A 25,906-nucleotide genomic window follows, 5' to 3' on the forward strand; every position below is an offset into this window, starting at 1 on the left:
TCGACCAACAGCGTAAACAATTGGTCCACTTCATGCTATACATGAAGACCAAACTGCTGCGTCAGGCGAACGACGCAGATAGTTTGTGGGTGCAGGCAAATGTCGAAAAGATTAGCTTAGAAGCACGGGAGAAAGGACTGTCAGGATCTGTCAGTTGAAAAGGGGGAGCGCATGCCTCGAAAAATAAATCAATAATTGCTGTAAATTAACGACTATTTTGCTTCACATTGTTTTCTTTCCGTCTTCTAGTAAACACACCGTAGAGTAAGACGAAAGTTAGAAACGTTTTATTAAAAAGTTTCGTCTTGTTCCGATTCTTCTATGCAACCTTTGCGGACATCTGTTAAAAATTTTAGAATGATACTAGTCTTATCCTCTATTTCCTCCAACTGCTGTAGCACCTGTTTCTCATTCCAGCGCACTTCATCCAGCTCTTGCTGCACGGTGCTTATCCTTCCCAACTGTGCCTTAAGCAAGGTTTCCTGTTCGAACGTTTTGCTGGAATAAGTGTTAAACTGTTTGCTTGTCGTTACGAGCAGTTGATGCAGTTGACGTAGGTTTTTCTCATTTTGCGACGCTACTGCTGGCCAGTTTGTTGCGGCCGTCGCCGTTGCTGCTGTGGAAGCGTTAAACAGCTCATCGCTTCCAGCATCTGTCAGGTTCCAGCGAGCGTTTACCTCGGCACTCAACCGATCCACCTTGTCCTGCAGATCTGTTTCCAGCTTGCCGAGCTTATCCTGTTGGAGTTCTATTCCTCGTCTAAGCTCCCTCAAATGTCCAGTCTGCTCGGCCTGCTCGTCCGAGAGTTTTGCGACGCGACTCAATAGTGCTTCATGCTGTACGCTGAGCACGCGGTTCACAGAGGCCGATCCACTCGCAATCGTTGCATTGATCTTGTCGAGTAATTGGGCAAGCCGTGTCAGCTCGTCCCATTTGTCTCCGAACACATCGATCAATCCGGAACCATCGGCACCAGCAGGATTGCAGCAGTGGTGTTGCGAAGTGATCATGTTTTCGTCCCGACATCTGTCCGGTTCGTCCGCATCCAGCTGCAATCCGGATGGTGTTTCTAGGTAGGCGTATAGCAGCATAAGCCACTCGCAGTACCACCGATTGCGTGCGAGTGCCAGCCGCTTAAGAACCGGAAACTGCGTTAAACTTCCCTCGATCCGAGTCAAACTGTTACCGGTGACGTTGAGATTGTCCAATGAATCAAACTCCCAGTAGCTGATGTTTATCGTGGCGAGCTGATTCTCCGCGAACGAGAGCCGCCGTAGCTTGATTAACTGGAGCGGTGATTCGGCCGAAAATGTCACCGTTAGCAGTCGATTGTGTGCCAGCGAAAGTACTCGCAGTTTGGTTAACTTCGAAAACGCAGCCATATCGATCGATGAGAGCTGGTTGTTGTCCAATGCCAGATTAATCAATCGGACGAAGCGATCGAGTGGTGGTAACTGCGTCAACTGGTTCTGCGACAGATGCAGCTCGAGCATGCTATACTCTCGCACACTTTCGTCCGTGTCATCCAGCAGTACCTTTTCTATGGCATTTCCCACGGCTGAAAGGTGCATGAGACCAGGACGTATGAACAACTGCACTATTCCAAGCCTATCAACGGTTAGGTCTAAAACTGAAGGTAATTTTCGGTACAACGCTTGGGAAAACTTTGGAATTGATCCCGATTCAATGACAAGCGGATCGCGAATGTCGCGGAAGGTCGATAGCTCAACATCGCGATCACTCTCCAAAACTACGTCCTTCAGCCTGCACACTTCCGACCGAGCAGAGCAGCTGTACTCGTCGAACAGTCCAGCCAAAACCGGCGATAACAGGCAAACAACGATGAAGTTTAACGATCTAGAGCGAAACATTGTTCTACGTAAGCTATAGCCAGAACCTTGGAGTGCTTTCTCAGATGCTTTTACTTACAGTGCAGAATGAACCGCCATCGTCACGATAGAACCCTTGCAGCACTTGCGCAGCACGGGGTATTACTTATAGGTTCGAGAAGCAAGCGATCATTGAATAAAGAAAGGGCACGATCGCGCGCTTATAGTTGGCAACGTTGGCAGATAAGTGATCGCGTTAAATTGACCTGATAAGACGGGCAACCATGGGTCGGGTTGTTTGGTGCAGGATAGATCATTTGCTGATACCACGAATCGCAAAGCAGAACCGAATCATCACCATTGCACTTCAATCGTTCGGCGAAAACGGACTGTACGGCATCGGTTGCACATTATGCTGTTCCGCTACGCAATCCTAGGGTAGGTAGAGCAGCAGCGACCGTTGCACTTAGTTAACTAACGACCTAAGATCAAATCATTGTGTTTTTGTACATTCCAGCTTTCTGGCTTACACTGCTCGACCAGCTCTCGGCGAGGTTGATGTAAGTAACGCTGTGGTATATTCATGTGCCCCCAAGCTGCCAGCGATTTGCGTTGTAAACAATGTGAAGCTAGAACATCCCGATGTGGACTTTAGGCTGGAAAACGTGGGCGACAAAAAAACGTTAAATTTCAAAGCGAGCAGAATTGAGGCGCTGCTTCCGAAGCATTGTAAAAATTTGTCCAAGTTCTCCAAGGTAATGGTCGCAAGGGTTGGATTGAAGGAGCTGTGTTTTGCGACCACCTTCGTGGAAGTGAACGCGGAACACAACAGCATCAACAGGCTACATGTGGAGGAGCACCCTGCCGATGGTGGACCTTACCAAGTGGAGACCGTGCGACTGAACGACAATCAGCTGGAAAGCGTGGAGGGTATCTGTGAGTTCGTTGCTCTCAAGGAGTTGCGCCTGGAGCGAAACTTTTTGAGTAAGCTGGACATGGGGTGCTTTGCGAAAATGGCCAAACTAAAAACGCTCAATCTGGCCTACAATCGGCTGAATACTATTACCACCACGATCGGTGAACTTCAATTCCCGGCGCTAGACTTTATCGGGTTACAGAATAATACGCTCATCGAGCTGGATTTGCATACGTGGTCACTGCCCGCATTGACGAAGCTCGAGCTGTCCTTCAACAACCTGACGAACGTACGGGGACTCGAGAATATCGAAACGCTTTCCGACATTTCGCTCGCCGGAAATCGCTGGCAATGTGATGAGTTAGATGCGGCGCTAGAAGCGCTTGATACCAACGGTGTAACTGTTAAGGATGGCGACCAAGATTGCAGTCCCATCCGTAACGGTACGATCTGTTGCACATACGAGCAACAGCCTTCTGAGACAACGTTATCAGACGAATTGGATAAGTTCACCCAGCTGGAGCAACGGTATGCAGAAGCGGAGACCCAATTCAACAACGTGATTAGACAGAAGATCGAGCAGTTTGAAAGTAAGATAAGTGAGCTCCAGGAAGCATATTCTAAGCGAAATACCCTCGATGAAGTCACCGAGAAGCCCTCAAAAAAAGGAGATGCGGAGCCCGTAGAGCTCCCAGCAGCAGCCGAAAACCTCGAAAAAGCAGATGAGAAGGCAACATGTGAATGTACATGTTCCCAAGAAAGTATGGACAGATTGGAACTAACGCTAAGGAAACTGGAAGAGAAGGTTGTGCAGAATGAGGTAACATTGCAAACGTTACTGCACAATAAGTCTCAATTCTCATACATGACAACACTGGCCAAGCACGAGTTCCGCATTGCCGTGAAGCGTGGTGAGTACAAGCTAAAGGAGCTCACCTCAATGCTGGCCATGCTACGTGACCATATCAACGAGAAAGTTAAACAACATTGATTAAAAACGTTTGGTAAAAGAAAACAAAATCAATAAACCACGCATTATGCAGTATCAGCATTGCACATGCGGCTGATGCAAACTAATGCAAACAAAGATCAATTTTTAATAACTTCACTTTCTAATCTTTTTGACAAACAACTCTCTTATCAGTTTGAGAAAAACCGAACTGCACCGATGCTGGTACAGATACGATCGCTCGGTAAACTTTAGTACACGATCGATAGCGGTACGTAGCGGAGCGAAACGATTCCGATTGAAAGATGGTGATAGTTACCTCCACGCTTAGCAGCGTTTTAGTTCTGGTTGTTTTGTCTGCATTCACGGCGGATGCTCAGTCAGTGTCGAAGTACAAATGTGATCCAAACACACCACTAATAGTGTCCACATGTTTAGTGAGAGGCGTAAACTTAGTCTCTGCAGCAGATATTGCCAACGCCAGCTTCCCGGATGACGTGCGTTACGTGGCACTGTCGATCGTGGATGGCTACGTGCCGGATTTCACGCGAGATCTTGCTCTCAAGTTCCCGAGAGTTCAAGACCTTCGGGTAGACGCGTTGGGCATTCGTTTGTTCTACCTAAATAGTAACGTAGAACAGATATCTGCCAGAAACAACTCCATTCGCGAGGTGGTGTTTGCAACCGAGCACCATCGGCTGCGATCACTTCGCTTAGACGATAACCAGCTGAGCAAAGTGCCCTCCTTTGGCAGATGGTTTAACGAACTAAAGCTCCTGTCGTTGGACGGGAATCGGTTGGAGCAGCTAACGCTAGATTCATTTGCCGAACTAGAACATCTCCAAAGCCTGTCCCTTGCCCGCAACGGGTTGATCGCAGTCGAATCTACTGCCCGTGTACCAAACCGACCCGTTCAGGATGTGCAGCTATTGAAGTTGAAGCATTTGTCTTTCGCATCAAATAGTCTCGTAACGGTCAACATTAGTGGATGGGAGATGCCTTCGCTGGTATCGCTGGATTTATCCAACAACGATCTCTACATGGTGTTGGATGAACCTAGACAGTTGCGTCAGTTTGGCGCCCTGCTGAACGTGTCCTACGCTGGCAATGATTGGAACTGCGAATGGCTTAGCGAGGCACAACTAGTGTTGCGTGAGCGGGGCATTTTGACGCTAGCTCAGGACTCGGTCGACCGATGCGAGCGGGAAAAGATGAAAGTTCTGAAAGGAATTTGCTGTTACGATCATGCCTTCGAGCAAGAACTCGCGCAGGATCCATTCGAAAGCCAATGGGCACAGTTAAACGAGCTGCGGCGACGATACGAGCTGGTCCAGTTTGCCTATGAACAGGTACAAGACAATGATCTCAATCTCATTGTCGACCAGGCTCGCGAGCTGCGTAGCAAACTGGTGGGGCCTGTAGCGCTAGAGCAGGACGTCATCAAGAGTGAGGTGTTGGGCCTACAGCACTCGTTAGCCAACGAAAGCGCTCATCTCGAACGGCTGCAAGACAAAATCGAGCGCACGGTAAACGACCTGGCCCAGTCGATCGACGAGCTGCATGAACGGGCGATACGCCCCAAACCAACGTTGGACGCGGTACATCAGCAGACGATCGGTGGCAACATTGAGCGCATCCGGGATAAGATTGAGCTACTGCGACGCCGCATACAGGACTACGTGTACAAGATTAGTGAACGCGATCGACGCATACGCGAGTACGACGTGCAGATCGAGCATCTGGTGTACGGAGTACGAGAGCTAAAACACTCGCAGCCATCCCTTGCCGAAAGGACCAAGGTAGTACAATCGTTTGTGCACAAGACTAATCAGATAATCGAGGAAACACTCAACCCAAAATCTGAGGAAGTGTATAATCAACTTCGGGCATTACGAAATCGTGATTATATCCTTGCATATCGTGGATGAATAAAGATGTTGCACTACTCATTGCAGAAGCAACAATTAACGAAACTTCGGTTTGTTGTGTGTTTTTTTTTTTGTTTCTTTGTATTTTTGCTAGTATTTTTTTTCCAAAAATACCATTCAATACACCCTCTCGAGAGAGAATCAGTTAGCCTCGTTGGTTCGTTGTCCGCAAAGCTGCTCTATCGTAGCAAATCTTTCAGCCAGCTCGCCGAACTGATGGGTCTGCTTGCGTTGCGCTTCTTCGAGTGTTTCGATTCGTCGCTTTGCACCACGGATCTGCTGCTGAAGCTCGTCGACGATACCGGTACGACTGACGAGCAACAGAACTGGATCGGGTGTCGTGGCGTTTTCACTGCAGCAGATACGATCATCCAGTCGGAACCCCGGAGGACAGGACGCTTCTTCGTCGAACCCAATCGCACCATCATCGCCGTCCGCGAATTCGCGAGCTCCCAACCGTTCCAGCATCCCATACAGCCAGCCACAATGCCACGGATTGTGGTGAAGCCCCAGTGTACGCAGTGCGGGCAGTTCCTCGAGAAAGGTAAGAAGGTAGGCGAGCTGGTTGTGACTCAAATCGAGCACACGGAGACGCTCCATACGCCACAGCGCGGTGTCGAGATGGGGCAGCTGATTGAACTGCAGGAACAGCTGCTCGAGCCGAGGCAACACCAGCGGCTTATTCGCGGTTCCTGCCACGACCGTGCGCAACCGATTGCGCTGCAGGGTGAGTATTTTAAGCTCTCGCATCAGCACGAACGTATCGAGCCGTAGCGACTCGAGCAGATTGTCGTGCAGATAAAGCTGCTCGATATCGGTGAGTGTACGCAATGCGCTCACGTCGGTGAGTTGATTGTGGTAGAGGTGGAGCTGTCGCAGAGGCAGTCCCTCCACCGCACTGACCCGTTCTATCGCGTTATACGAGGCAAACAGCACTTGCAGCGAGTCACAACCGTCCAGTCGGAGCTGCTCGATCTGGAGCCGATGTATCATGAGGTATTCTGCACCAGCGAGCGGTGCGAACAGTGTGCGATTAAATACCGGAATCGTGCTATTGCGAATCCAAATCGACGTTTCGTTCTGTGGATAGATTGCTTGCTCGTAGGGTACAGTAACGTTGACCACCACACAATATCCATCGGATGCGCGCTCGGCACATTCGTACTCGTAGCCGTTGCTGAGTGACACATAAAGACTTGCCAAAACCAGTAGCCTTAACACCACCATTTTACACAACGCAGCTTTTGCCAAGCGAACGGACACAAAGCACTGAAAGGACGTCCAGGAACTAGCGGATTCTCTCCACTGTGAATAGCTCTGCGTTAGTCACTCATCAGGTCAACTATCAATGTCAAATGCAGCCACGGAAATGCCGCCCCTTATCAGCATATTGTTATGTTTACGGGTAGCTTACGAACGGGGCGTTTAACGGGTCTGTTCAGAACAGTCGCCTCAATGGAAAATGCTCTCATAACCCACAACTTCTCGCGGACAACATGTCATTCAAATGCACAAACACACTTACCAAGAAAAGTGGACACGGATTGTAGCTCGAAACGACTACATTCGGCGTCATCTTCACACCGCTTGGAGCTGCTAAGTTGCACTGTCGTAGTTGCCCGAGCAGCATGTTTCCTTCTCGGTGGAACTTCCGGAGGTTTGGAAGGTACGTTGAGCGTTGAAGAACAAACGGCCACTCGTTCCGGTTGCCGGATGCGCACCACCGTGAGTGGTGCGGCCGGCCCCGCACACCGAGCGATAGGTCGATTTGGCTGCCTCGATTCGGTTGCAAAGTTCTCGTACAGCGGAGACAGTTGCCCGTCCTCCTGTCTTCCGCTGAGCGCTGACGCATCGATAGAGGAAGGATTGCTTTCCTCTCCCGGTGGTTGCCTTAGAAGCGGGTCATTTTGATCGTACAGGTACACGGAGGACGTGGACGTAACGGACACTTCGCCCACGGCTCGAGGTCGCCGTTTGCGAGGCACTGTACCGGCGCTGGATGCGGACGGTACGGAATTAACACACCCTAGCGCCATCCTTGCGCTGGGCTTCTGTTCACATTGGCCCACTGGCAGCGGCATCGGTAACAGTGCATCTTGAACAAAACCACCACTCGAACCACTCACCACCAGCCGGGGATCGTTCGCAAGGTTTGATCACTTATTACAGCCACAAATGTTTATTTCACGGGGAAAGTTACCGGGCGCTAGAACGTAAACATGATCTTGAAATAATTACTTCTTCATGGCCGAAACTCGAACCGGACGAAAGTTTGCCCCATCATTTTCGATTTCCATCAAATCAGCTCAATCGAACCAGACGTGGGAGAGGTTGAGGAAATCGATTCGACGCATTCATTTCCGCACGTCGCTGTTTGCGTTTGTCAACTTTTCTTTTACTTCCACAGCGACTCTTTCACATCCGGCCAAGAGTCCGGCACACACTCACTGGTACACTCGAAGACTTTACACTACATCAACTTGGTTCGCATTTGGTCCAGGTAGCAAGAGACAAATACATACTTTTCGTTGGTTGATCACTTTGGGTGTAAAAAAAAAACATTTGTCATTCTCCACTGTTTTGTGATCGTAAAAGACCACGATTAGTACCGCACCTCGCGTGAACAATGCATAGTTGATGGTGATAAGCAGTTTGTTTTTGATCGATAAGTCTATCAGCAGTTGTCGAAACCCAGTCGATCGTTCCGGTGAAAGCGATTGTAATGGAGACCCCGCGTTAGAGAGAGCCCTTACAATTAATGTATACGCACCCACGTATTGTGTACTGCGCAGTTTTGGGGAACCACGTCATAAAGGCTTTCACTTTGCGCAGCTACCCTCGGGTTTCAAATCGGGTGTAATAATTTAGCGATCACGTCTGATCAGTCATAAAGCCAGTAGAAGCTAACAATTTTATTGAGCTAATGTGATGGTTTTTGAATGACCATACGGCGGAAGTCGAATAAGGTTACATTGCTCGAGTTGGCATGGGTGTAATGAAAATGTTTCCTGGGGAGACACACAACAACGGTGCGGTCCTCTGCTCAAAGGTAGTGTAGTGTAGGAAAATGCTAACAGTAAAAAAAACAAATCCAAGCTGATTGATCTCATCATTCGATAACCGATCATCTTTTCGGTTGTTAACAGTTCTGTCCGAGAGAGTATTTGAGGGATATTGTCCGACTTGCTGCGGCCCCCCCGACAACCAATTCGGGATTCGAACATTCGGACACAGGATGCATGGGAACAGCATGATCTCACCGATCACGTACGGCTATTGAGCTAGCCATCTAAAAACGCTAGATCATCGAGTATTTCAACTTGACCTAACCATCAGCTGCTAACGTTGGACGTAGATGCAACGCTTTAATTCGACATTGTATCGTTGTTTTCGGTCTGTTTGTGCTTGCATAACCACAAATCGCGGCCGCGCTCGCTTTTTACCTTTCGCGGAAAATGGCCATTTTTCGCTAGCTACCGGAAACAAACAACTACAACAAACAGCCCGTGACTTCAATTTAAAGGCAATCATTCGATTATTACGCGCGCACGGTTCTCCACCGAAAGATTCGCATAATGATCGAAGCGATTGAAGTGCGCACGATCACCAGGGTTTAGAGTTTTTTGTTGTTTGGCTGCGGTTTTAATGTTTGGTGCTTTCCCCACAACACCTGCGCCTAGTGAGATCGATTGTCAACGGGACCGGACCGGAATGACCATGGTTGAATCATTTTTTAACGACGAAAACAAATCTCCCAACCATCGGGACAGGCAAGTTCCGGAGGGGGAGGGGGAAAGGATCGTGGGCTTATGAGTTGTATACTTCCGTCTGGGTAGTTAAAGCTTCTTTTTTTTATAGCAAACACTACAACTCTTAACCCGAGCTGCAGCGATTGCGTGACGCTCGCCGGGCCAGCGGTATTCCTATTTATTAATTTCGTTCACACCATTGAATAAATCAACCTTTATACCTCCACCTCGCCAGGCAGATGGTTGTGGTTTGCATTGAATTCATCAATTACGAAAACATTTTCTATTTTGACACCGCCCGAAGGTCAGATGAGGCATAAAAAACGTACTACTTCGTCTCGAACCACACGACGCACCGGGCACCAGCAGGAGATTTAGCCCGGGTAGGTTCATCTTCGAATCAGTACTGAACCGACAAAATACGAGCGGGCGTCGTAAGCGCAACTGCGCAAGAAGCGGACGGTCAGAAACACAAAAAATGCCAAAGAAAACATTTTAGGAGGATTTGAATTTTCGATTAACCGCCCCGACGCCGTGCCATTAAATGAGGTGTTGGTTTTTCGTGTTTGCCGAAAAGATTATGCTCCCTTTGGTGAACCAATTTCCTACTGCACATTGCAGCTCAACGGTGGGTTGTTTAGTTTCTTAATTAACTTTTTTTCCCCCCATTAACATTGGAAGCGAGAGATTGCACGAGGCAAAGATCGCATCTTGCTTAAAGAGACGCGTTAAAAGAAGCACCACCCGAGGCGGCAATGTGTGAAGTGGATGGAGGTGATTCAAGATTTTGGACTCTTTTTTGTGACGCTTACTGGAAATTGCTCGTGGAGACCAGCACGTTGTGGCGTAGGAACTTAGAAAGACAACCAGACGAGTAAGCTGCTTAGCGTGTCCGATTGCATTCTGGAGCAACTTGCCACTTGCGCGACAGACTACTTCAAATACCTACACGTCTATTTAACATTGAATGGTTGTCGTAAAAAAAAGCGCAACTTTCTAGAGCTGAACGGGGAAAGGAACGTTGAAACCAAAACTGTTTGGCCGGAGAAAAGAAGCGCCATGTTGCAAATAATCAACAGTAAGCAGCGAGGTGTTGTAAAGAAAGTGAAACATGTAGTTTGAAGACAGTGAAATCTGTGATCTTTTTTGGAAGAAAATTTGCAGTTAATACTGATTCGCATCATATAACGAGGACAAACGGAACATAAAACGTGCTGGGTCACGGTGCCACTGCCACTCCATTTTAAAATTCTAGAGCATTCCAACGCAGCCCATGCGAACTAGAACGGATCTGATAAGGGCGCTTTTGATCAGTCGACCGTCACCTCACTGGATATAATATAATCATTCTCTATCTAAATGCTCAAACAGCGTAATAATCATCATCTTAGCAAAATGGAAACTTTTTCATCCATATTGTGCGGTACGGTGCCTGTGGACAAAAGTGTGTACTAAACTTTCGCAACCAACATGGTGGACAATTGTGATGGCAGCACGATGACAGTTTGGCCACTACACACCGTGCACCGGTGGCACCAACGCTGCGTGAAAACAACGGAAGGTCAGCTTAGGCGGCCTGCCGGGAAAACATTTGCATACATGGGTTTGATCGTGCCCAGGTGATCTCACCACCTCGAGCTTAGAATAAATCCATTCCGAACGTATTGCACCGCCGTGCATGTGTGCGTTTGTTTAACTTCATCCATTGTTCACAACACCAGTTGATTGTGAGGAGAGAGAGAGAGAGAAAAACAGATTAGACCGATCGTAGCATAACAGCAGTAGGGAAGGCGCTACGAACCTCTCTCTAGTCTAGCTACTAGCAACTGGTGCTTTTGTATTGTTACGTTGGCGTTGATCGGTGTAATAACCGCATTCGACCTACACACACGCATACCGAGTGCAGTTGGGTGCACCAGACCACGGAATGCACTTGCTGCACCACAGAGGCCCTCATTACTCGCTAGTGCAGCCCGCGTTATGGGGCTTTCTACTAAATCACCAACCCTTTCCACTGCCACTGCCGCCGGGCAGGTCTGACGACCCGCAAGCAAATCGTATTCGCGCCGTTTCGTCAATCGAAAACATCGCTGTGAAATGATTCGTCTTCGCTAGCGATACGAACTGGCGGATTGCATAACGATGTTGCACGTGGGGGAGCCCATAGATTAGCGAAAAACGAGAGTTCACTACGTTTACGACGTTTGTTTGGGTCGTCACAAAAGCGTACCTTTACGTACGGTCATACGCGTGTCGTCTTCTTCGTGAGTACAAGCAACTGTAACAAGTGCGTCAAACGACAAACAAAAAAAAACAACAACGCATTCCAGGGGTGTCTTGTGAACCTTTTGCGCACACGCGATTTTGCCAAACGAATGGTGGTTGTATTTGCTGGGCTCTTTTTTTCTTTTTCTTCTTGCGGTCGAACCTACGCAAAGTGGTCAATTTTAGGGTTACATGATACATCTGTGTGAGAAAATTTGCTCAAAACGTAGCAACCATAAAGTAACGATCCACAGCCAAAAAGGGAAAGAGAAATGCATTCGTGCCGACGATGGAACGATGCATCTAGTAGACATTGCTAAACACCGGAGCATAACCATAAACCATAATTAAAGCCAATTGGACCAAAGCAAACCGCCAAAATGGCACCTAATGAATCATTGAACGGGAGTTGTGGTTGTTTTTTTTTGCAAATTCACACCTAAATTGATGAACTCACGAAACGTTCGAACGATCGATGCTGATTATTCACCGTCTACCTCTACGCAGATCACCCAGCACTGCCATGGAAATTAAGGTAGAGAAATTATATGAACATTTCCACTCCCGGTTCGGTTCGTTCGCGTACCGGTACGTTCCAATTTCGTTCGGACAAATTGTTGAATTATTGGAAAATCGATAAAACAATTATTGAATTTATGGCGAGAAAATGGAAAATTGGAAAAATCGTTATCAACGGGAAAGGGAAGCGAGACGAGCAGAAGTAACGGTGGATGATGAACGATGAGCAGCAGCGAAACAAAAGCGAACGCAATCATTTTTAATTTAAATGTTAATTCGGTCACTGGCTCAACACATCCCAAAACGCATTTGATCGATCGAAGATTAATTCGAAAATCACATTGCAAGTTGCTCTTCCAATTATTTCACATTTCAAGTCGAGAAAACTAAAGAGATCTTTCGTAATCGTCTCTTGGTTGTGTGTACTACCTAAATGTTCACATCATCACACTTTCGGTCGATCATATGATACAGCCAGAAGTGCTGCTCTACGCTACAAGCCCTGAAAGGATCATGCTTCAGCACAGCAACAAGGAATTCTATTTGGCAATGAGACAATCAAGTCAAGTCAACCAGAAGTTCAAGATCGAGAACGATTGTGGAACCAAATATGGGGGAAGCTGAAGAACCTTCAAACCGATAATTATTCAGCTTCCTTTCCCAGCTCTTAAAGGCATCGCTTTGACATCTTAGTTTCGGTGGGAAGAGATGTCAATTCCAGCGTAAAAGATGTTTAGTTTATCGTTTTATAATTCCAGTAGCTATAACCAGCAGACAATAAGCAACGGCAGCTCCTCCAACAATTTACTAGCAGCGTGGTTATGCTCACGGATCTGAGTAATTCATCCAGCATGCCTCCACCGATGGCTTATTGTGTGGCTAATCCCAAACACCAAAGACGCACCCGGGTGGAAGTAGTCGTCAATTAAAATAAAATCAAAACCCACCACCGGTCGGGCGTTGTAATGGCATAGATTAACCTTGAACGGTGCTCTCCGGTTCATTCGCGGGGGACCGACCGGTGGTATATCATTACCGCAAGCCATCGCTTGTGGCGTCCTCACCAGATGGCGCTTCCGTTCTATGTCATTTGCCTACCGTGCGCGATTGCTTTTTAAGACGACAGGCGAATGGATCTTGCGGCGAATGGGATTGCATAACGGTGCGTTGTTGTCCTAAAGGTCGACACTTTTGAAGTCTCGCACACAGATGGTGATGGCGCAGATGATGACGGCCATGGAAGAGACACGCGGGTCACCTCCTACCGAGGTATGAGTGCGATACGCCGGTGGTGGTTGTGTGGTTCGAGGTTAGATGTTCTTTTTCTCGCATAGAGCCACAGCCGTATGAATCCATCTCAACGGGTCCTCAAGTTTGGCGCGGTTGTCAAGAAACCGGTTATGAGGGCAACAGAACTAGTTCGTACGCAAAAGCTCCACAGTGGCTAGACGCAAAGGTGTTGGTCTGATGAAGCACGCAAACTCGTCTGAAAATTGGAGCTTGAGCACACACAGAAAAAAAAATACTTCAACATCGTGGATTGGTTCGCTTAAAGAAACCTGATCTATTTATTCCGATGACTCACGGGGAAGTTTTCGCTTTCGTTGAAGATTATTTCGTCGGTTTTTCTGTCACAGCTTATTGCGAAAAATTATACAAAAAGCTGCTTTAGATTGAAATTTCGATTTCTGGCGACACAAATACGAGCCCCAGACTAGTATAGGCTTTCAGGAACTGGGTACAACAAACCAAACTCTGAACCATGGGTCAATCCATAAACGTCCATTAACGAGGAGTGGCTCATCATCAACCAGTCAAGCGTGGCTCCTGTCTGTAACGCTCAAACGGTTGGACCAACGATCCCCGACATGCCCTGAAGACATCGATTGAGTCCCATATTTGACGCTGCAGTGCAGTAACGCTTCCGTCTGCTTGAATGCACTGCTTGAAAGCTTGGATCTCTGGGCACTCTTCATTCCTATTCGTACACTTTCTTCGTTATTGGAGGCGAGGTGTAACGCATGATTAAGCCACCAAACTGAAGACGCTTACATCACAGAGCATTACAGTCAATTGGACATCATAAACTACTCTAGCCGATGGGGACTTTCCGTCTTGAATGAACTTCCAAAGACGAAACATTTGCCGACGATTGCCAGAATACGACAAACTGACAGGCCCACAATCTTAAGTTCTAAAGCAATTCTGCTGTATTTAACTCCCATCATTGGTTCTACGATTAAAAATAATCTCACAAAAGGCAACCTCCCGCCCGGAGACGTTTGACCTTTCCATTACGATGCCCGTCACTGTTCTTCCACGATCGAACGAAGATTGCTTGCTTGCTCCATTCCAAATCGATTCCGTTGTCGTTGTACAACCTCTCCCAATCATCGGCAAGCTGATCTCATGGGTTTCAACAAGAAGAGGTACTGCTTTTTTCCTTGAAACCTTACAAACACGCGGTACGGCGTTCGATGGCGCGGCTATTCGGCATACCGGGACACTAATGCAGAACAAGTTTTTCGTGTTTGCCTTGAATTCGCACTCGGTACAACCGGCTATAAGCTGCGTGGCGCATAATTTGCAACCGTGGTAAGGGGCAATATCATCCATCCGCAGGAATGTTTCAGCGCTGGGACCTTAGATTTAGCGAATCTTTGTCTATTCAGCGTCAATGGTAGGGGCTTAAATTAATTAACGGAATGAGTAGGAGGATTTGTCACTAAACATTAGCCATCTACTTCACGATAAACAGCGAAACTTTCGCGAGATTACCTTCACCAGACAAACGACAACATCACATCGAACCGTCTTCGACTTCTTGTGCAGTGTACGGCAGTGTTCACACGTTGCCGAGATATAAAGCAGGAAGTACAGCACCGCTGTATGGGCGCTGGCGCAATTTGGAACAACATGACCCAACACATCCGGTTGTGTTGGGTCAAAATGCGACCGCATTTGGGAAGAATGTCTGGTGCGGCCGATGATCAGCAAGACTTTGGTTGAAAATAGATCCCCGGTGTCCAGCGGAAAGCAACTAATTAAAACTGCCTGTGCTCAGCGAGCGGGCGACAATGCAAGATACCTGCCTCCTGCCAGCAACATGTAACATGTAAACCCGTTTGCTTAGCTCCTGACGTTAATTGCTACAGCAAAGACTTGTGTACATTGTCGTCGACGTGTGGGTAATCTATACGACCTTCAAGAAGACGGAAAAAAGGAAGTTAATTAGCACTTTGTTGGGTAAACCTCCGAATCATCTCCAGAGAAAACATCGCGGTGTAACTGTCGTGTTTTTGAGATAATAAACATTGTTATTAACATTATATTCGCTTCAAGCTCGGTAAGAGTGATACACAGTTCTTTGGAAAAAAAAACAAAAACTATGTCACACACTACTTCCATCGAGTTATTTCCGATCGTCCAAAACTATAAACACCGTACCCATTGCGACACAGAAAAGCAGGGAATTAAAACACTATTATCAACGATCGGTCAGTATGGTTTGGCTCCAGTATCGTTTAATAATAAGGCCACACGGTAGGACCTCACTGACACATTCCATTCCGAATCGTTTCCTTTTCCGACCAACTGAAGCTTAACGGCTTCCTTCGTGACTCGTGTTCCACTTTTAAGTAAGCCGTATCTTGCAACGGGAAAGCTAATGATCGATGTAAATTATGGCACTAAATAATGCAATCGTTATATCACCCTTGGTCCCTGCCAAACATGTAGCTTTATGTGGCACCTAGGCATGCTGACGCATTGTTCCAAAAGTTACCTTTTAAACGTTTAAAAAAACTGATCCATAATTATGCTCAAATAAACATCTCGCTCGGATTCAATACCGCTATCTTACATGCTACACTTTTTGTTACAAACTCCAGCAATCAGCACCTCCCCCGACTACAGCTAGACTGTGAGAGTCACAAATTATTACTTTTTACTTTCGTTTCACGTAATTGGAAGTCACCCGGGCCTGTGCAGTGCGCAAAAGCACGAAATGTGTTTGTGCAAAAAAAAACCACTGTTGCAACTGTTGCACCGTTAGCAAACACCAATAAACGACGGAATTCGATTGTCCGGAAACTGTCGATTTCACTCACGTGTTGTGCGCAATTTATTAAATTAATATTTGAGGGCTATATTCGATTTGTTTTTCCTCTCCTTCACACAAGCTTGTTTAAATTGAAGGATCACTTTTTTGTGTATCAGTTTGGAACACTTTTATCGTGCTTATCGAAAGGCGCTAATGCTATACACTCTTGACCGGCCGTTTAAATCGGCGTTACACCTCTAATTTTAAGGCCCACCATTGGGACGTTCCCGAAGACGCCACGGTTATTATGTCAGTGCTGGTGGAGATTTCTTTTCTTACTCCCTCTCTCCCTTCTCTATCGATCATGATGCGATCGAAAGGCGTTTGATGCAATCCGGTATTTCTGGTTGATGTATTTATCGGATTTTATATTTTTACCATTGCACCACTGCCTTGTTGTTGTTTGCACATCCTGCTTGCACTTCTTGCACTGGCGGGCACCCGTGCACCTATCTCTTTTACACATCACGCTATGCACCGCCGTGCGTTGCATCGTTCCGCTTCGTTCCCAATTGGGGGAAGTTTCGAAACCCCAAAACCGATCATAATCGTCAACCATCAACTGCATGCTTTCGAGGTACGGCTGAGCTACAGTATGACACACTATAAGCACGCATGTTAACACACACACACACGCGTGAATATGCTTTTTGCATGTACAACCACACAATGCAATTATATTTTGGCGAACCGTTGAAACTAGTTTGACACGTTAAGCAGGAAGAGAACAGTAATTGTCACGCAGGGTGGTAAGCGGTATAAAGAATAATAGTTACAAGCTGAAGTTGTGAGTTGCTTTTTTTTGCTCCAAATCATCCCACATCTCCCTACACTTTGTTAAGAACACTCTTGCCCGATGACGTTATTAGCGGGTCTGGAAATGCACATCAACTTGGTGGGCAGCAATTCAACAGCAACAACCAAAATGAAACACAACCGATCGCAACCAAATAAACAACCTACGCACGATGACCAAGTACAACTTCACTTATACACGTTTAAGAGAATGCGATTGCCTCGCTGTTTTTTTGAAGCTGGTACCACTGTTGGCGGTCACGCTTTGTTTTTTCGTTCCATCTCGATGGATGGGGACACAGCGCAAACTGAACAGCGTACAACACACCACCACACCACAAAGCATCAAAGCGTACCACGAGTCACGGAAGGCCAACTGTGACGAGATCGAAGAGTCGCGACGGTCGCGAGACGAGAGAACTACGGACAAGCGTGCGTACGCCGTCATGCGCCAAAGTGTACTAAAGTGCCACGAACGTTTGCGCGGACTAGACCGGCAGCAGCGTGTTGGTGGTGGCGCTTAAAATTGCTCCCACGGCACTACCGTTTGAATGTGGTGGTGAAGTTGAAGTTGTGGAAAAAAACTCCATTTGGTGCGGATTAGGAGAATATAACATTTAACGTAGCACACTTGCATTCAATATGAATTTCATAAAAAAAAAAACCTCAAGCAAACTCACAAAATGAAACATAAATAATCCAACGCAAGGGTTTGACACCACTGGAGTTAAGCCAAACCATTAGCTCTTCGCTTAGTACAACCCGTCTCTCACACATTCTCTCACTGGGTTTAGTACAATGAAGATTGTTTCTCTCTTTTGTGGAAACAAATGAGAAAATTTCAGGTCGTTCTGGTAGAGAGCAGAGTTTACAGCATCCTGGAATGCAGCCAAGAGTTGTTGGGACATTTGAATTTTGCATGCGAAAGCGTGTTTGTGATGTTGACGGGAAAAAATTGTTCTGTGAGCAGTTATAGAGACTGCGCTTTGTAACCAACTTCTGCATTTTTGTTGCTATTGCAACCACTGTCACCTTCTAATTAAAAAATTAATTCTTCTAATTAAAAAATAAAACAGAAATACAACTGAGATCTCGAGGAAGGACCATTTCTAGGGTGTACGAATGATTATGATAGGACTTTGATCCGATCTCGGACTGAATTGTCGTAAAACTACAATTTTTTAACTCGAAAAGTGATGATATCAATGATCAACAATGATAAAAAATAAAAACACACACACAAAATAAACAGCGAATTATCAGAGTTGCTCACATTATCAATATGCCAAGGGATATCACCCCTTTAAAAAAAAATTTGAAGCAGTAAATCAAACCCGAACATAGAAGCTTCCGCGGCCATCTCATGGTGGTTTTTGACCAATTTTGTAGAAGGTCAAGATGAGCATGACCTTTCAAAAAAAAAAAATCGCCACTAAACTCTAATTAGATTATGAAAAATTTCCTTTTCTGATAAGCAATCATTAATTAACGGGCGGGAATCAATTAAGGCTGTTTGTTTCGCTTTGTACATATTTGAGTATAAATAAAGTGAAAAAAAAAACATAAGTTTTTTATACTTTTACGAAATCGGACCAGTACCATCCTGACTGGAACCGATATCTTAATTTTTTAATCATCATCCGCTCATCAACACGTCCAACGGTTGATTCCGAAATTCTATGCTCGTTGACAAGCATCGCCCATTGACAAATCGACCGGCATCACCAGTTCGATACCAATAATTGCATAAATCGCGTTTTGAATCGTTTTGAAACGGCTGCTGCGAAACTTCACACCCACTCCTCCGTCCTGAGGACGCGCGTGAGGGGATTTCTTTTAATAAGCATCATCGAACCATCACTGCACGGTTGTCGGTCAGCTAATTTCAATCGCGTAGGAAGCGAACCGCCAAAAAGCATTGCCAATGCCATTACGATGATGTAAAACCAGTGCATGAAGAAGTAGAAAACGGCACCAACCGCTGCGCTGGTGGTGAACATAAATTAGACATCGATCGAGTGCGCCTGGTGGTACTGGCATAGAATGCCTTTCTTGCGCTACTCTGATCTCACCTTGCCCGCTTTGATTGGCTTGACATTTCGACAGAACCGTGAAGATCGTCACAAGTGCGTGATCTTCTTCTAGCGACTCGACTTTAAGCCGCGTCTTGGTAGTGGTCTGGGAAGCAGCGTGAAGTCCACCAGCTCACTACTATGAACAGCTGCAATTGCTGCAGCACACAATAAAATGTTATTGAAGCGGTGGCCGGGGTTCCATTCTTTGATAGGACGACCCACGATGATCGAGACCACTTAAGAGAGAGGCTCATGAGAGGCGCATACTTTCCAGTGGTAGAAAAAGATCAATCAGTGGGGTCAATTAGTTGGCTCCAGTCACAATGAACGCATAACCACTCGCTCACACACTCATCTTCTAAATCTATCTACTCTCCCACTGTTGCTTTGATGGGGACTTTTTTCTTGAGGAACGCTCCGCACGGTGCGTAATCGATTGCAAACCACTTTTCAATCGAGGGTTCTCCAGCAGTATGGGAAATGTTGGTTCACCGCGCGTATGTGTTTTCTTTTTTATTTAATTTTCTATGACAATAGTCAATACAGGTACACATGATGGTCGTAGAACAATAGGTCGCTTTGCAATGGTGGCATTTTTCGTTGAAACAATATCGCGATGAAGATCGAAGAAGCACCGCCATGCTATCGGCACAATGGAGCACCGGCGAAGGTGATGATAATGACGCCACACGCTTACCTCTGTTTTATTGCGGCGCAAAGAGATTGTCCTGGTACTAACTGTCGCCGGTAGCCACAAACGTTAAATTAATCAGCTCAACCATTGCACACAAGATGTAGCGCGTACGTTTTCCCAGAGCCCGATATCTACGCCATCTTCCGCTTATGTAAAGGTTCTCGCCATTGATCGACTTTCATTGCTACGCCTCATGCACTGCTGTATGAGCAGCGAGTAGTCGTGATCACTTTTAATACGCGTAAGCGTTTGTACCGCGATTCATTAGCGAGCAGGCGCCCGGCGGGATGAGAAGCTTCATATTTTTACCAAGCGGAAGAAATGTATGGATGAAGAGATATTTTTTCGGAGATCAAACACTGCCGAAACAATGACACATGGTTCTTCACACTAACATGTAGCAAAATATCATGTTTTGGATGAATTGTAAAGCAAATTATATCGCAGCACGTCATCGTTCGTGTAAGTTGCGTAAAGACAAGACAAAAGCATAGTAAAATGGTTCATAATTACACAAAGGAAAGTACATATCGAACCACATGTGTTCTCGTACTGAACGGTATACTGTTGCAGTGAAAATGAAAGCTCCATTGCAGAAGCTTTTTGAAGTGCTTTCAAAAGCTTTCAAAAGCTCTAAAATACAGAGCTTTTCTTCTGCTGAAACCCGTACTTGTCGCATCAATTTTAAAGAAGTATTATCATAAATATTTTGGAATCTTTTTGTTACTTTTTTTCTAAATGAACTGGAGCTGCATAAAATTTTGCTAACAACAATTAACATTGTAAAGCACAACCAGAGTTGTAAGAAACAGATGAAGGCCACCATAATTATGAGGTGGAATCGCAGGGAACATACATATTCCGTTGCGATCGGACACGGTAAAAGCTATTAGCATAACCAGATGCGTTCATGTGCCACTTACCGTCTATCTTCGGGTGCGAGATACGAGCCAGTTTCCGCGACCTTAACGGTGTTTGATGAATACGCTTACGCTCCCGCACACTACACCAGTGGACGAAGTCATAAAAAAGAGATGCAAAACGTGAAATTAGCACTGATGGTTGCAGCACCCTTCTTCGATAGAGCGTTTACGGTACTTACACGATAAAGTTCGGTCGCTTCGATCCCGGTGCCGTCGGCGCCATGTCAGTACGTTCGGTCTCATCCTCGTCGGAGATGTCGGTCCAGTCGGCACTGTTGCTTGTGTCACTACCACGGTCACTTGGTGGTGTTAAGCTCGCCAGTCCAGCCGTGGTACCGTACAGGCTGTTGGTGATTTGATCGGACGCCAGCGTCGTTGTCGATCCACCGGCCATGTTGCGCCGTGTGAGCGTTAAATGTCGATCGTACTCCAACCGTAAACCGATCGACTCGTAACAGTTGGATGATACGAGCGATACGCTATCAGCAGGTGGAGACGGTTGCTGTCTCGATCCTGACGGCCTGACTCTGGTCGGTGGATTATTCGCTTGGCTTGGTTCCATCTCGGCGGAGCTTCCACCACACGCCGGATCGTCATAATCGACACCGTCCGCACTGCGGATCGTGTCGTAGATGTTCTCCTCGTATATGTTCTCCTGTCCGTGGGGTGATTTGTCCAGCAAATCTCCGCCCGGGCTCGGCGTTGCTTCCGTAGAAGAAATACTTTCCAACGTAACGTTTGTTAGAGTGGCAATGTTTGTGGTAGAGTTGTTTCGCGGCGGCAGTGGGATCTCCTCCGGTTTCGGTGGTCTCGGTGGAATCTTGCTGTACTTGATACGCTCGTAATTGGACTGATAAGTCACCTGCAGGTGTTTAGGGAGTGTTTTGGGGGATGTGGATAGATTGCGCTTTGGTTGAGGGAGGGTAAGATCATTTCGATTATCCTCACGGGCTGGTGGCAATTCTGGCGGCGGACTGCATATCTCATACGTATCTTCTTCTCGGGATGCTTTCTCAGCAGGTTGTTTACGCATGTTCGACAGGGCCTCGTGTTCAATCGATTCGTAGTTTTCAAACGATTCGTAACTGTTAATGCTGATGGCATCCTCGGGCAGGATTTGGCTTAAATTCGAAATTGCGGATTTTCGTGGAATGCACTGATAAATGTTTTCCGATTCTCGCTTAGATTTATGAACGAAAGACTCTATTTTGGTAGTAAGCTCAGTTAAATCGATCGTGATTGAGGGAGCGGAGCAAAAAACTTGTCCTTCCAATTGCGCAGGTTTCTCCTCAGGTCGTGTGACCAGCTCATAATCATTCTCTAGACTATGCTGCGCTCGGGAACGTTCGTTAAGACTCATCCTGCTGATCTCGCCACGCGAACACGGAAAATGATGATCATCCATCGAAATGGATTTGTTGATTACGACCGTGTTGACTGCTTCGACGATATTGCGCTGACTAGCGTGCTTGCCTCCCATATCAACCCCGGAACCTCCTGCACCCATGCCACGGAAAAGGAAGGACGCATTTGGGCGCACTTGCTGAATATCTTCTTCGGCGTTTGGTAGGGTATCCTCCTTACTATGTTCGGCATCGCTGAGAGTTAAATCGTTGAAGCTTTTTGATAGATTATCGATCCTCTGACTAACAACACTGATCGCATCGAGAATCTTCTGCTCTGAAGTATCCTTCCCACTCGATGAATCGGGGGTATGTTGACTCGGTGGAAATGAGGTTTCATCTGAGTGCATTGATGGAATTTCGATTGATGACACAAAGGACCTTCGCAGCCCGGTAGTCTTTCGACTATTGTCCTCTTCCCTAATGATTACTAGTTCATCCGACTTTTCAAGCGGTGTCACTATCTTCTTGGACGATCGAAACGTCAAACGTTCGTAAATTTTCGACACGGTGCTTTTGGTTTTCTTTTTCTCCTTAATTTCCTTTGGTAATGTTGCTGGTTCCATTTCGTAGTTACGTTTGACGAAATCCTCAGCAGGCGCTTCACCGGTGTTCTTGTTTCCCTTATCAATCGAACTGTAAGTTGCATACTGCTCACTAAAGCAATTGTTCTCCTCTGGTAAAATTAAATTTTCTTCCAGAGTTTCGCTTACTGGCGATGAAATTTCCGCTGTTGCCTTATTAGACGATCGGAACATGAGTCGTCCATGAATTTTGGACACGGCACTTTTATTCTTATCCTTCTCGTTAGCTTCATTCTTCGAGGCAACAGTTTCGATGGGATCATTAGAATCGGTAGTTATTTTTGCATTCAAATGAACCGTACAATTATCTTCACCTATCCGATCGTAAATAGAATCAACCTCTCCAAATACATTATCGACATCCGACAGGAGCGCATTTTCCCCCGTATTCTCCACTAGAGCTGTAGTATCTGACGCAATCTGAAGGGGAAAGCATTCTTCAGTTTCCAGTAAATCGCTACTGTTTTCTTCTTGCTCTGTAGTGTGCTTTGGCGTGAATACAATTTTCTGACTACTACTCAGCGTGGTACAGTGCATGGGCATAGGTATACGTGCTTCTGTATCAGTTAACATCTCATTTGTTACTACCTGTTTACTGCCATCTACGACACTCTCCTCCATCATTTCATCAACGGAATCATCATTCCTAGTCGATTGTAATGTATCTTTTTGGATCCTCTTATTATTTCTATCGCCTCCCTCCCTTATCACCTTTTTCGACTTCGTTTTCTGCAGCACTTGTTCGCTTTTGTCTGGCACCTTCGGTTTACTTCGTCCTGGTGGCGGTTTACCCGTGTCACCACTCTCCGTTCGCTTTCCACGGGAATGGTGCAAGTTGGGTTCAAACATCTCTAGTACTTTACGCACACCGAGGGAACTTCGTCCCGTTTCCCAATCCGGTCGCCGATAAATATTCTTCCTCAAGCTGGGTCGCTTTCTTAATCCCGTTTTGCGAATCGAAGAATTCTTGCTCGATACTGAAGAAATTTCGTCGGAGCTTTCATCCGTCTTGTTGCCACCAGTAGCAGCGCAACTAGCAGTGCCACCAGCAGAGGTAATGGAAGCATTAGAATTTTTCTTCCGTAAGCTACTTCTCGCACCGCTATTACGTCCCGACGCGGTAAACCCGTATATTCCCTCGGTTCCGGGATCTTCGATCACTTTGTACGCTACATTGCCACATTTGTGAAGATATCCGCCACGCTTCTGCACCTGTTCCAGCAATCCCGCATCCTGTTGGATCATTTGGTTGAATTTACTGGTCAAGGCGGCCACCTTTGTACCATTGCAAGCCAACAATTTACGATTGTACGGTGAGATATTGTTCAAAAAGCTTATTTTTCGCGTTGGCGTATTGCCTTTACGTCCAAGGGAAGATGTATTAGGTTGGCGTACGGGTGTTGCAGGGGTATTTGAGATGGATATCGGTGGTAACTTCTCTACAGCCTCATTTGGTAGCTCGTGAGGCGCTTCCATTGCCTTATCGTTATCCTGCTCGACAACACTTTGTATGTCCACATCGATGAAGCTGTTGACGTAGTTTTCTGCTCGTAGTGGCATTTTGAGGCTCTGCTTCTTTTCCTCCCGTGTCACCGCACGAATTCCTAGCAATTCCGTTCGACGTGCCCAATGGATTTGGCTACCAGTTGAGGAAGCTATTGCCAGAGGGAAAGAGTCTCTTACGGTCGATCCAGAAGCCACTGTTGGTGATCCAACACACTGTCGCTTTTCTACTAGCGCCCGTTGGACTTCCCCCCGATCAGGGCTAAGCAGTGCAGCTTGGGAGCTTCGTTTCGGTGGTTGTGTAGAACGTAGGCATGTGTCTGCCCCGATCCGTGTACTATCAGAATTATCTATCGTTAACCGTCGCCTTCCCGAACGAGTAATCGAACCGTTTCGATGGAATCGTGTGACGGCTTTTGGCGATGGTGATTTGCGCAGAACGGTACGAGCGGCTGCACCAGTAGGTGCTCCAATCGTGGCACTCTTCGCTTTTCTAACCAAAGTGTCGATGGAAGACCCGGAAGGAGTTTGTTGATTCGATCCCGACAGCAACCGATTGTTCCAAAATTGTCTCAATCGCTGTACACTGTATGATGGATACTGCACGGGATTCGATTCTTCGGACGCATCGGACGACGACTGCACACCAACAACGGTACTCTCAGAGCTCGAAGACCTTACTGTTGGTTTCAGATCTCGCTTAACGTCAACCGTTTGCTGTTCAGAAGCTTTCGCCTTCTTCACCTTTGGTGTCTCGGTTTCTGCTTCCGGATCGAGCGGAGTGTTAGCGTTATTGCCAAACAAATAAAACCGTTGAATGAAACTGGACACTTTGCGTGGTTCTTGTTGCGGTGATTCTCTCCTCTCCGCTCTGGGCCGCTTCTCACCAACCACCGGTGTGGTAGGACTGCTTTTGATATGCATCATTACACTCCTTCCTCAGCTTTCTCGGCGCGAATACGACCACCTTCAGTAGATGCGACCTAAAAGTAAAGATATAAAACACAGTTAATATCTCTGCCATTTGTATACCGTGGCGATGTTTGTAAAGTTTGCAACTTAAACAGCAAGAAAACACTTGATCCATCCTACTTTCGATAACCTTCATATGCCACGTTCACTCAAGGCGCAGGTGAAAGCTTTTCTTCATCCCTGATGTTTGCCTGCGCTCGCACTACAACGAAGCTTGTCTCCAGTTGCAGCACAGAGAGTCACGGCCACGGTTACGACTAATTGATCCATGGATGGTACACAAGCTCATCTCTCGGTTCAACGTTTGCCATTTCCGATTCGCCATAGGTCACAGCAACAGAAATGGCCGTATAACGAAACAAAATAACAATTCAACCGGTTTTGGCACACATTACCAAAACTGTTGTCTAACAATGCATACCATATCCACTGTGGGAAGAATAAGTGTCGTTTTCTACTGTTGCACCAAGTCACAATTTTCACCAACCAACCGGGGCAACAAGCTGCAGTGTCCGTGGAATGCTTTTAGCGTAATGAAGAGTGCACCTTTCCTAAACGGTAGTCGACCAGATTCATCCAATATGCTCCCTTCCCACGAGGGCGGTAAAGATTGGCGGCATTCTCTGCCGCACTTCATCGATGTCTCGATGCAGTAAAGCACATTACGCAACTGCTACTAATTTCGACCAATAAAGGAAGC

At 46.5% G+C, this 25,906-nt stretch overlaps 1 protein-coding gene across 1 annotated transcript in view; it reads right to left on the reverse strand.

Moving 5' to 3' along the window:
* LOC128714586 (uncharacterized) overlaps positions 1-25,161 on the reverse strand; it is a 30,363-nt gene extending 5,202 nt beyond the window's left edge. Inside the window, exons 1-2 of the mRNA XM_053809459.1 lie at positions 20,924-25,161; positions 20,745-20,824 (exon numbers count right to left, since the gene is read on the reverse strand). Coding sequence (XP_053665434.1) covers positions 20,745-20,824; positions 20,924-25,161 — 4,318 coding nt within the window. The remainder of the gene's footprint in view (positions 1-20,744; positions 20,825-20,923) is intronic.
* Between the last annotated feature and the right edge of the window lie 745 nt (positions 25,162-25,906).

Source organism: Anopheles marshallii, chromosome 3 (assembly GCF_943734725.1).
Source record: "Anopheles marshallii chromosome 3, idAnoMarsDA_429_01, whole genome shotgun sequence".
NCBI classification, from domain to species: Eukaryota; Metazoa; Arthropoda; class Insecta; order Diptera; family Culicidae; genus Anopheles; species Anopheles marshallii.